Source organism: Gopherus flavomarginatus, chromosome 2 (genome assembly GCF_025201925.1).
Source record: "Gopherus flavomarginatus isolate rGopFla2 chromosome 2, rGopFla2.mat.asm, whole genome shotgun sequence".
NCBI lineage: Eukaryota > Metazoa > Chordata > Testudines > Testudinidae > Gopherus > Gopherus flavomarginatus.
The window spans coordinates 300,858,789-300,872,265 of NC_066618.1; the positions used below are offsets into that span (position 1 = coordinate 300,858,789).

General features: G+C 47.3%; 1 protein-coding gene across 3 annotated transcripts in view; it reads right to left on the reverse strand.

Moving 5' to 3' along the window:
* Positions 1-13,477, reverse strand: part of HSF1 (heat shock transcription factor 1) — a 100,307-nt gene that overhangs the window by 80,836 nt on the left and 5,994 nt on the right. The window contains exon 2 of one of the 3 annotated variants that reach the window (XM_050939391.1): positions 208-263. The exons of the other annotated variants lie outside the window; for them this stretch is intronic. Coding sequence (XP_050795348.1) covers positions 208-232 — 25 coding nt within the window. The 5' untranslated portion in view covers positions 233-263. The remainder of the gene's footprint in view (positions 1-207; positions 264-13,477) is intronic. 3 annotated transcript variants of the gene reach the window in all.

The following is a 13,477-nucleotide window of genomic DNA, read 5'->3' on the forward strand; positions in this document are numbered from 1 at the left end:
TACACCAAATGGCTTGCAATGTATCCCGTTTGGGGGAGAAGATGGCCTCCGATTACAATTAGCACTGATACACTCATCCATGGCTGAAACACCTGTAGCTGTTTAACACCACCCAGCAATGCCACAATCATCTTTAGAGCAGGAAGTGAACACTACCATGTCTAACTGAAACGGTGAGGGGAATTTAAGGAGGCAGAATGTAATTACCAGAGTTGGAATTTGGCCGAGACATTGGGGTTAACACCTCAAGAGTGCCATGGAATCTGTAATGAAGCAAAGTGATCAGAATCTCGGTTTTGCATCTCGCCAAAAAGACAGGGGTGTTGTGCTCCTGGCACTGGGTAGGTACTGCTCTGCACAGATGGATGAGCTCCCTTCTGGTTTTAGTTAGGATTCTTTGTACATCTGAGTACTTCACAGCACCACTATGAGGGAGGGAAGTATCCCCAATTGTGAGATAAAGAACCTAGGCTTGGGTAAGGCCATATCACCACTACCTAGGCTGACATGTCTTCTTGTGACAACCTATGTGCATGCAACTCCACCCAAATTTGTCTCTCGCCAATGGAAGTGCCCTATTACAGCACCGAAGTAAAACCACCTCCCCATATGACATAGACCCAGGCTTTACATACTGAGATCAACACTGTGAAAGTAGAAACTGAATGATCTGTGTAGACTCAAGAGTCCTCTAGCAGCTGTCCCACAATGCCTCATTCCCCGGGAATGATTGCTCTGGTCACAATTTTAAAATGCTCTGGGGTCATAGAAACCTGAAGGCCACCTCCCCCACTTATTTAAAAACAAACTGGGAATTTTAACACCTCTTCCTGATTACTCACCTGGCGATCACACCTAGCAACTCACCCTGTGTGCAACTACCCAGCCGACCATGCCGGCTCCACGCAGTAGATGCACTTCTGCCTGCAACAGACAGGAAATTCTGATCTCCTGAGCCAGTAGGAAGAAGAGGCTGTGCACACACAGCTACAGACCAGCAGTAGAAACGTGGACATCTCTAAGCAGACCTTAGGGGGGATGCAGGCAAAAAGGTTCGACATGGATCAGCAGCAGTGCTATGTGAAAGGGAAGGAATTTGGCCAGGGATCTCCCGAGACCAGGGAGTGCAACAATTGATCTAGGGCTTCACCATAGACCTGCTGCTTGTACAAGGAGCTGCAAACCGTACTTGGTGAAGACCGCACCAGCACCCTACAGACCACCATGGATACCTCAGAGGAGCCTGGGACAAAGACCTAGCTATGAACAGAGAGGAGGAAGAAGGGGTTGGAAGATGCGGCGGGGGACTCTAGCCATGCCAGGAACCAGGACCTGCTTGAGACTGCCCCAGTCTTGCCAGGCGAGTGAGCCTGATGAAGTGGAAGGGAACTCAGGCATGTGCATGCATTTCTCCTTACAAAGTTTAAACGTCAAAATGATGCCCAGCCCGTCCCCAAGTTAACCAGACCAAGGTATTGACTGTTCCTTGCGTTCCTCGTGTGAGAAGAGGTAGCAGTACAGCAAACAGAGGGAGAGCTGGAATCTTCAGTCCCCTGTTGGGTTAGGCAGTGAGGGAAGGGAGAGATGCAGAGCACTCTGTTTATGTACACAGGGATGTCCCCAGAGAGCTCAATGTCACATTCATGGGGATACTCTGCAATCCTCTCCCCCAGGTTTCTAGGGATGGCAATCTTATTTCTTCCTCCACCATAGGACATTTTCCTATGCTCCTCGGCAAATCAGTTTGGCTGGCACCATTGTAGTAAACAGGCCAGCGGCATACGGGCCCAGGTGGCTTCGGGACACTGGGAGCAGACGTATTCTCTGGGTCTGTGTGACTCTCAGGCACGCTGCCTGTGGAAAAGTGTGCCTGCACTCACTGCCACTGCCCTGTGCTCATACCCATGGAACAGGCACCAAAATCTTCTAGATTCATGCAGCAGAAAATCCCCACCTCCCCCGCATTGGGCCATGCCCATCACAGCTGGGGTTAGAGAGCCGTGCTGAGGTGGTCAATAAGCATGTCTGCAGGGTGCTCATGGCAATAAGGGAAAGGAGTTGTGAAACTCCACCTTTCCTGCTGTCACTGGAAAACCAACAGTACACCTCGGGTTTATCAGCAGTTCTGGAGTGCTGGCCTTCAGGGCTGCCCACTCTGCACTTGCAGATCCCTGACCCCGAGGAGGAAGAACATGTTCTGCAAGATCCCGTAAAGCCAGTGCGACATCGGACCATGAACAGAGGGGGCAGGGAGAGCAAACAGGACTAACAGCACAGAGAGAGAGGACAGGAAAAAGGCCCAGGAGCCCCCACAGCACAAGAGGGAAATGCACCAGGAAATAATGGGTGACTTACAAACGCTGCAGACCTTGTTTGACCTACAGATCCAAAAATTCCAGATTCTCCACCTTTGCAGTCCTCGGAGAACTCCATGGCTGCTCCACCTTATATCCCTAAACATACCATGCAGCATAACAGGGTGTATCTGTACCCCCACTACTCCACAGCGAGGGACAGCAAGGAAAGCTACAGATTGACATACACCAACCATGGTTCTCATGGGTTAGTGTACATGTAGCCACAATGGACTATACCTGTGTGCTCAAAGGGACATATATCTACTTCCTTTCTCCTTCAGATTTTCACCTTGTTGTGTTAAAAATCTGTATAATATCGCCTGTGGGGTTTTTTCCACACTGATTTTCGGCAGTGTTTTCTCAACACAATAAAGTTTCACTTTGGAGAATCAAATTATCTTTATTAGTTCACAACAAATATTATAGAATGCACAGCAGTAGCCGAAGCAAACAGTACTTGTAAATGCATATCAAGCACCACATAATTAATCGTTTTAGGAAAATACCAGCCACATTTATAACTGTGGCGCAAGCACTACACAATTCTGAGCAGCACCCTGAGCTCTCCGGCTCCTAACTGTCCTGTGGTTGACAGTTACAGTGCTCTCTCAAAGCCTCCCTCAGCCGCACAGCTCCGCCAGCCATGGCAGCAGACAGTCGCTCCATCCTGAGAGCAGCTTTGCCCCCACTGCCTCACAGATATTAGGTGGCTATAACCACTGGGATATTTTCCTCACTGAGATGCAATCTAGTGAGTAAACATCACCAATGTCACTTCAGTCTACCAAAAGTACATTCAACTGTCACTCTGCACCTGCTGAGCCAGTAGCTGAACCTTCCCTTGGTGCAGTCAAGGTAACTAGCGTACGGCTTTATGAGCTGGGGGGTCAAGGGGTAGGCTGGGTCACCCAGAATCATTACTGGCATTTCCACATCACCAGTCACAATCCGCCAATTGGAAAAGAATACCCCTGCCTGCAGCTTTCTGAACAATCTTGTGTTCTTAAAGATGCACCTGTCACGCACCTTCTCTGAACAGCCCACATTGATAACCAGGAAGCATTCCCAGTCATCCTCCAACACTTGCCTAATTTTTGGCAATGTGGGCTTGTGCCATAAGAAGAATATGCTTGCAGTCTTGTCACAGAGTGTGGGGGAGTCCGGCCCTGCACCCCTCTTCCTGGGACTCTCAGTGACTCTCAGCCAGCCAGTAAAACAGAAGGTTTATTGGACAACAGGAATGCAAGTTACAGCAGAGCTTGTAGGCACAGTCAGGACCCCTCAATCGAGTCCTTCTGGGGTTCAGGGTGCTTGGAGCCCAGCTTAAGATACCCTGAATTCCCATCGCCCAGCCCAAAAACGAAACTGAACTAACTCCCCTACAGCCGGCCCTTTCCTTTGTTCAGCTTCCCAGGCAAAGGTGCTGACACACCTCCCTGCTCCCTGGCTCAGGTTACAGGCTTAGGTCCTGTCCCTCACTTAAAGTAATCCCCGGCTCTCCCATCCCCCACACAGACAGTCCCTACTCCATAACAGGTCTACAGTCCCACGGCAGTTTGGAAACCTTACTGCTGAGAATGCATCCACTATGTCCTGCACACTGCGAAGAGTCACAATTCTGCAGAGCAGGAGACAATTACTGTGCATTTTCCAGCTTCCAAATCATTTCCCCTGATAGATAGCAATACAGCTGTGTAAGGTTTCAGAGCGTGACTGCCACTTGCATCTCAAAGTCAGTGCAACTCATTCTGGTGTCCACGTGCTGCAGGGCTGAGGCTTACTCGGCACACAGATCCAGGCTTTCCACATGCGAACGTTCTGAAGCCACAGCTGGTCATTCCAAAGCCACATTAGGATGCAATCCCACCAATCAGTGCTTGTTTCTTGGGCCCAGAAGTGGAGCGCTGTTCCATGAATACCACCACCCTCAAATTGTTCTTTCCCTTTGTCCATCAAACTGCCCTCGAAGAAACAGTTATGTCCCTGTTATTCCAGTATATCCTGCAAGTCTGCAAACACAGGAGAATCGTGCATCCTGTGCTTGCCGCATTCATGAGAATAGCGCAGAACTTTGTGGGCTCCATGCTGCTGTCTGAGATGGCAGACACTGAAAAGTGCTGCATGGATCCATGGGATATTTTTTTGTAAAAAGGAGTGAAAATGATGCGATATGGATGGCGTTATGAGATGGAGACTGTTGCATGCTGAAAACTTGACCCGTAGTTCCCAGAGATCTTGGGGCCAGTCAGTTCTACCCCACAACACATTGTGAAAGTCTCCCAAGAGGCACTGTGCTGAACAGCAGCATGTGGCACACTGGGATACCTGCCTCACATCGACACCCACACTCATGGTGAGCAGGCACACGCCTGAGCAATGTACAAACGTTGGCTGTATGCAGAGATAATGTGCGCAGACCATGGCTTGCATGCAGACGTGGCCGAAGTAATCTGTCCAAGATCGCATGGAAAGTCTGTGGCAGAGCAGGGAACAGAACTCTGATCTCCCAGGCAGGTGTCTCAACCACAAGTCACTCTTCCTCTGAAGAGCACAGCCTGCTGCACCTTGCAAGGCTCCTCCTGTCTGAGACACGTGGCCCTGAACTTAATATTACACAATTCGGATAGACATTAATCCATAACGTTCCTCAGAGGTACAGGGAACCCGAGGCCTGGCGGATAAGTGATTTGCCAAAGGCCACAGAGCGAGTCAGTAGAGGAGGGAAAATTAAAATTCAACAATCCCTACACAAATGCTGCAAGAGTAAATACAGCACATGCAGTCTCTGATTTATGTGCCAGAGTGACTTTTTAAAACAGCCAAACACTCATATCCCGGTTACATTGAGATCCTTACGTTTCAGATATGTACTTTGTTTCTGCTGGCAGCACAGTTGTTACACAGAGACCCAGGAGTACAGGAGGCCCATAACTGACATGCTGCGCTGCGGAGAGAGGCAGCCTGGTCACTGAGTGTTAGCTTGGGGTTGTGGGGAAGATTATTGGTCTCGTTGTAGCTCCTAGATACCCCACTCATGGACCAGGCCTCCACTGTGCGAGGTGCTGGATAAACAGAACAAAAAATTCTCTGCCCCCGAGAGCTCAACAGCTGGACACAGACCAAACCACAGGGAAATAATAGGACAATACTGGTCAGCATGGCAGGCAATGGCCTCAGCACATCAGCAGTGGGACTATCGTCAAGTGTTTTGGAGGCATGACAGCAAAGGAGAGTTTGGAGGAGCAATAGGAGGCAGTTTTGAGACTGTTTACAGGAAGCTCCTCCCATGCATGTGGGGAAGCCTGGGAAAAAGCAGAAAAGCGTTTAACAATTTGACAAGCAGGCAACGGAGGCTGGCATCATGGGCTGACTGGAAGACACAATCAACCTTTCAATACTGAGTGAGAAGTGATAGGTTGGGTGGGGACAGGCCATGAAGGGCCATGAAAGTGAAGACAGGTATGTTTAATGTGACAGAAAAGGCAGCCAGTGGAGGGATGCAAAGAGAGGGGTGACAGGGTCACAGCCATGGGCAGGGGGAATAATCTCTGCAGCAGCATTCTGAATGGATATGAGGGGGGCAAGACTGCAGTTGGCTAGGCCAGAGAAAAGATGCTGCAGGAATTGGGATGAGAGGGTCCCAGCTGTGTGGATGGAAAGGAGAGGCGGGACGTTAGAAATGTTATTCACAAAGAATGTGCAAGACTTACATAGACTCATAGGTCAGAAGGGACCAATATGATCATCTAGTCTGACCTCCTGCAGAAGGCAGGCCACAGAACCCCACCCATCCAATTTTATAACAACCCTTAACCCAGGACTGAGTTATTGAAATCCTCAAAATTGGTTTGAAGACCTCAAGCTGCAGAGAATATCCACCAGCAAGCGACCCGTGCCCCATGCTGCAGGGGAAGGCGAAAAACCTCCAGGGCCCCTGCCAATCCGCCCTGGAGGAAAATTCCTTCCCGACCCCAAATATGGCGATCAGCTAAACCCTGAGCATGTGGGCAAGACTCACCAGCCAGCACCCAAAAAGGAATTCTCTGCAGTAACTCAGTCCCCATCCCATCCAACATCTCCCCGCAGACCACTGAGCAGACCTATCTGGTGGTAATCCAAGATCAATTGCCCAAATTAACGATCCTATCATAACATCCCCTCCATATACTTATCAAGCTTTGTCTTAAAGCCAGAAAAGTCTTTTGCCCCTACTACTTCCCTCGGAAGGCTGTTCCAGAACTTCACTCCCCTAATGGTTAGAAACCTTTGTCTAATTTCAAGATATAACCTGGATGTGAGGTCCTAGAGCAGAGGTCCCAAAACTGAGGGGTGCGCGCTCCCCCGCAGGGGAGCATGGAGGAACTTCTGGGGAGGGGCACAGCGGGATCCAGGCCAGCCCCCACAGGGGTCAAGGGAGGAAATGCCACCCAACCTCTCCACCAGCTTTGCTCCATTCCTGCCTCCATCCCCGCCACAGCTCCGCTCCCACCCCCAGCCTCGTCCACAGCTCCATTCTGGGGCTGAGGCTGGGAGTGGAGCCACACCTGGCCACAGAACTCATTGTCAGCCCCCATCTCTGCCCCCAGCCTCGATCCCCAGCTGTGGCCCTGCTCACAGCCCCAGCCTTCTTACCCCATCCGTGTTCCCCTCCCTCCCCTGGAGGCATGACCCTCCTGGGGCGTGGACAAGGTAAGGGGGACCGCTGTCCTAGAGAGAGTTCTAAGTCCAAGATGACACTCAGTACAGGCCTGAGCAAGTGGCTTGATGGTGGTGTGTCCAGTGATGGTGGAGGGAGGTAATGGGGAGGCACGTGGAGGAGGTGGGAAGTTTAAAAGCGGTTTTAGCCAGTTGAGCTTGAGCTGATTGCTCAACATCCACCAGATGTCAGAGATAGGTGGAGATTTTCACCCAGACAGAAGTGTGCCGCTGGCAGGCCAGGTGTGCCGCTGGCAGGCATTAGCTAAGAACTGACAGCCTCCTAGCTGAACACCAGACCAGGTCACTTGGATGTTAGTTTTGCTCAAAATAGGTATTAGTCTTATAAGAATGTATTCAGTGCAGGGATGGGTACACTTTTTGGCCCGAGGGTCACACTGGGGAATAGAAATTGTATGGCAGCCCACGAAGGCTCACAAAATTGGGGTTGGGGTGCGGCGGTGGGGGTGGGGTTTGAGAGGTTTGGGGTGCAGGAGGTTGCTCCGGGCTGGGATTGAGGGGTTTGGAGAGTGGGAGGGGGATTAGGGCTGGGGCAGGGGCGTGGGGAGAGTTTCAGAGGTGGACTGGTCTCTTGGGACTGGAAGCAACCTGAATGTGGTGTGATTTTTGGTGTAAGTGACCATTTTTCACTAAGTCCAGCTTGTCTGGGTGGCAAGATAGACTGGAGAGTCTAGGGGACTGTTTGTGACTCCATGGTAAGACTGCTAGAGTGGTCCAGCGGTTCACATTTGTTACTGGTTTGGTGAAATCTAATTGTAGAACACACCACCAGTTTGGGATGTTTGCCCTGTTTTTGACAGACTTTCCTGAGGTAGGCATTCATGGTCGTGACAGCATGACAAGGAGAGAAGCAGACCTTCAACTCAGCAGACAGCTAGTAGTTTAACTGATGTTTGCAGATGAGGCTACTCAGAGAGAAGGTGTAGAGGGAGAAGAGAAGAGGACCAAGGACAGAGTTCTGTGGAACCTCCACAGACAGCTGGAGGGAGGATAGGAAGGATCCCCCAAAGGACGTGCTTAAGAAGCCATTGTGGAGGAAGGAGGAGACCCAGGAGAGGACAGAGTCATGGAAGCCAAGGGAGTACAATATTTCAGGAAGCAGTGCACGGTCAACGATATCAAAGGTGGCCGATAGGCTGAGGAGGATGAGGATGGGATACAGATTCTGCGCTTTGGCTAGGAAGAGAACATTAAAGACTTGGGTGAGAGCGCTCTCAGTGGAGTGCAACAGCCAGAAGCTGGACTGAAGAGGATCTAGGAAGGAACTCCAGACAGCAAATGTAAACAAACAGCATATTCAGTGAGGGTTAATGAGGAGAGATTTAAACACCTTGATGATCTTGACATTTCAGCAGAAAGCTACAAATAAGAGATGGTCTTTTGTACTGAACTCTGAAATGGATTTTGCTTCAATCCCTCCCCACTCCCACAGAACAGGAGGATTAAAATAACCATAAATAAGCATATCAATTTGGTCTATACTGTTCATTTAAAATTTTGAGCCCTCAACTAGGAACTTCCTGGCTTTGAGAGGTTTGTTACAACTGATGTGTTATAAAGATAGCTTTTGATATGGATGTTATATGACCTGCTGGTAAAAAAGTGACATTGCAATTCTACCACTCAGTGGGAGAAGGAAAGAAGTGACATGCTGAAAAGTGCTTTCTGAGCAGCTTAGGTAACAGTGATGTACTCAAAACTTCAAACACTCAGAACATCTAAAAACCACTCAAGAGCATACAAGTCCACTGCAAAAAATTTTTTTGGAATATGCCAATTTTGTAAACCACTAGGATAAATCAAGAGTGGTGGCTCTGAAGTGTTATTTAAGTTAGACAACAGCTGTGGCTGAAGAGAGCTTCCTGCACTGAAGCAGCAAGTAAATGATTGAGAGAAATTGTACATTACTGCAGTGACATTAGCCAGTTTCTCTGTTATTCAAGTGATCCTTAGAAACCAAAGACCTCGCTCATGAACCACGGAGACATCATGGCCCATAGTTATTCAAAGGACTAGTGTTGAAAGGTAATGAAACTGTCATCATTTCTAACAACACTGGAATACTTTCTAAAGCCCACATCTGGAGCATTAAAGCTAATCCTCGATATAGCCTCCAGGTGAGGGGTATATGAAAGGCATCCTTTATATTGCAGCCTATCACAGGAATTTAAAACCAAAAGGTAAATATAGGTATTTGTGTGCTGAGAGGAAGCTGAGCAGACTGCCCTGAATCCATGTCGCTAGGCTAATCCCAGAGTATTCCTGCTCTGCTGGCCTGGCAGGGAAGAGTAGTCAGAGTAACCTACAGCAGCTGTTCTCAAGCAGGGTTCCAGGGCCCCCGAGCAGGTTTCAGAGGGTCCGCCAAGCAGGACCAATGTTAGACTCGCTGGGGCCATGGCAGAAAGCCGAGTGCCATTGTGCAGGGCTGAAGCCCAGGGCCCTGAACCCCGCCACCTTGGGCTGAAAGCAAAGCAACTTAGCTTTGCAGGGGCCCCTGTGACATGGGGCCCCAGGCAACTGCTCTGCTTGCTACTCTCTAACAGGGCCTGGCTTTTATATGCAGAAACACAGTTGTTGGGGAACTGGTGGGCTGTGGAGTTTTTAGAGCATTTTGTGGGGAGTGTCAGAAAGAAAAAGGTTGAGAACTCCTGACCTAGAGATCTTTAAGAAGTGCTACAGTTCACTGTCCCCCAGCCCCCCGGTCCGTTCTGCACTTCCCTGCATGTTCTCAGAGTAAAAGGAACACAAAGCAACACAAGTTTAGGCCCCAGAAAAGACAGAATGCATTTGCAGAGAGCACTGAACTAGCATTAACTTAGGAATAGATTTCTTGAGATCAGAGTAGGTGGTTGTCAGGTTTTGAACAGAACATACTCCCCAACTCCTCCATCCCAGAATGCGAGCTCCTGCTCTGGAGTATTTCCAAGAAAACTCCGTGTCCCAGGAAACCAGCTAGCACCGAAAACAGGAGGCTTCCCCGGATTTCCCTTAGAATGTTTTTTTTATGGCTTATGGTAGATTACTTGCAACACTAACTGCATTTACTGTCTCAATGCCAGACAGAGAATCTAAACTAGTCATGTTACCATGACCCAATGAACTAATCAGATTAACCACTAACCAGGATAACGTCAAATTTACCAAGTTGCACCGTGGGCCAATATAATAATATTTTCATATTGAAATGTTACTTGGGGAGAAACACAAGATTATGGAATTGAAAAATTCTACTAAATAAGCATTGAATAATTCAAGAAAGATACTATTGCAATAGCCACATTACTATACACCTCTACCCTGATATAACGCGGCCCGATATAACATGAATTTGGATATAACGCAGTAAAGCAGCACTCTGGGGGGGGGGGCTGTGCGCTCTGGCAGATCAAAGAAAGTTCAATATAACGCGGTTTCACCTATAATGCGGTAAGATTTTTTCGCTCCCGAGGACAGCGTTATATCGAGGTAGAGGTGTACTATGAAAACCAAACAAGCAGATTCCAATAAACTCACTGCATACCCTCTGCTAATCAACAATTTTAATCCATGGAATCAAAGTCAACTTTTCTTCCAGCAAACTGGACTAGTTGGTCTGGGACACTCTGAAATCACCTCTCAGTCAGGATTTGTCCAAATTCTTTAACTTCACTCCTAGCTAAAATAAATTTAAAAACTGAACAGCCACGTACCACAGTTCCAACCCCCCAGATAAATCAATTCCTGCTGCAGAGAGTAGAAAGAACAAGATTATTAAAAATACAGTCTTTAAGGAAGAATGTTTTGGCTGATCCTTCAGTTACTTACATGCCAATGGTAGCAAGAGCTGTAGTTTTGACAATTAACTATAACACATTGTTCCCCGTCTAAAGCAAGACATTATTGTTTGCGCCTGTTCTCAGCTCTATTGTGAGGGGGATTCCGGCAAGAGAGACTGTTCTCAGGAAGAGCACTGTGTATTTAAAGCCTTGTCAAGGCTCATCTCCCTGGGACCTATTCACCGCCTGACTTTCCATCATCATCATCATCATATCAAGAGACAGCACCCAAAAATGTAGACAAATTTACAAGAAAGGACATTCAAATGCTAGCTTATTTTTAGAACAGAGAGTTGTGAGTACAGTCCCAGTGCATTAGAAAGCTACTTGTATTGTACAGATGTTTCACAGTAAGAATTGTCTCCCAGGCACTGCGTCTCAGGAAGATTATTATACATCTCAGTAAAAGCAGGAATGTCTAATCTTCACCTTAAGGACAAAAACGTAGTGACTAACCTGACACGACACAAGCTTGCTACACAAACGGGGTGTGGATTTCAGGCCTACGGACTTTTTACCTTAGAACTCTGGAAATGGTTAAAAAAATGACTCAGGCTAAGAACTCTCTGATGCATGCTGGGAACTTTGTTTTGAGAACTGGACTCTTGTTATATTCCGAGACTGTTCAAGGTTACTCTGCTTATGGAGTAATACTGTTTGGGTTAAGACCACTGGAAAACTCTGGGAAGAGTTGCTATAACTGATTAGGTAGCTTTCATAACTATGCAACTATGAAAGCCAGAAAAAAATTCTGCTGGCAGTGGGGATGGGAAGCTCTCCGTTGACTGTGGTTGGTCTTTCAGAGTATCCCTTTTATTTGCTTTTTTTCTATTCCATTTTAAGGCCTCAACACTCTATACACAATGTTTGTACCATTTATGGATTCAAGTTATAGGTGCAATTTTTTTTTATTTTATTTTTTTACCGGAATAGATAAATGGTGAAACCTCTAATATGGGCAAAAGTATTATCAGTAAAAAGCATACCAGCTTCCCTACCGGGAGAAGGCACCTTTATACTGATAAAACTGCATTCACACTAGGGGAGCTCATAGACTCATAGACTCCAGGACTGGAAGGGACCTCGAAAGGTCATCGAGTCCAGTCCCCTGCCCTCATGGCAGGACCAAATACTGTCTAGACCATCCCTAATAGACATTTATCTAACCTACTCTTAAATATCTCCAGAGATGGAGATTCCACAACTTCCCTAGGCAATCTATTCCAGTGTTTAACTACCCTGACAGTTAGGAACTTTTTCCTAATGTCCAACCTAAATCTCCCTTGCTGCAGTTTAAGCCCATTGCTTCTTGTTCTATCATTGGAGGCTAAGGTGAACAAGTTTTCTCCCTCCTCCTGATGACACTCTTTTAGATACCTGAAAACTGCTATCATGTCCCCTCTCAGTCTTCTCTTTTCCAAACTAAACAAACCCAATTCCTTCAGCCTTCCTTCATAGGTCATGTTCTCAAGACCTTTAATCATTCTTGTTGCTCTTCTCTGGACCCTCTCCAATTTCTCCACATCTTTCTTGAAATGCGGTGCCCAGAACTGGACACAATACTCCAGTTGAGGCCTAACCAGCGCAGAGTAAAGCGGAAGAATGACTTCTCGTGTCTTGTTTACAACACACCTGTTAATGCATCCCAGAATCACGTTTGCTTTTTTTGCAACAGTATCACACTGTTGACTCATATTAAGCTTGTGGTCTACTATGACCCCTAGATCTCTTTCTGCCATACTCCTTCCTAGACAGTCTCTTCCCATTCTGTATGTGTGAAACTGATTGTTCCTTCCTAAGTGGAGCACTTTGCATTTATCTTTATTGAACTTCACCCTGTTTACCTCAGACCATTTCTCCAATTTGTCCAGATCATTTTGAATTTTGACCCTGTCCTCCAAAGCAGTTGCAATCCCTCCCAGTTTGGTATCGTCCACAAACTTAATAAGCGTACTTTCTATGCCAACATCTAAATCGTTGATGAAGATATTGAACAGAGTCGGTCCTAAAACAGACCCCTGCGGAACCCCACTTGTTATACCTTTCCAGCAGGATTGGGCACCATTAATAACTACTCTCTGAGTATGGTTATCCAGCCAGTTATGCACCCACCTTATAGTAGTCCCATCTAAATTGTACTTTCCTAGTTTATCTATAAGAATATCATGCGAGACTGTATCAAATGCCTTACTAAAGTCTAGGTATATCACATCCACCTCTTCTCCCTTATCCACAAGGCTCGTTATCCTATCAAAGAATGCTATCAGATTAGTTTGACACGATTTGTTCTTTACAAATCCATGCTGGCTATTCCCTATCACCTTACCACCTTCCAAGTGTTTGCAGATGATTTCTTTAATTACCTGCTCCATTATCTTCCCTGGCACAGAAGTTAAACTAACTGGTCTGTAGTTTCCTGGGTTGTTTTTATTTCCCTTTTTATAGATGGGCACTATATTTGCCCCCTTCCAGTCTTCTGGAATCTCCCCACACTACAGCTGTACGGCTTTAACTATACTGGTACCCTTTGTAGTACAGTTTGTTTTACACAGACCAGGCTTGAGTTGCCCGTAAGGAGTGACAGCTACT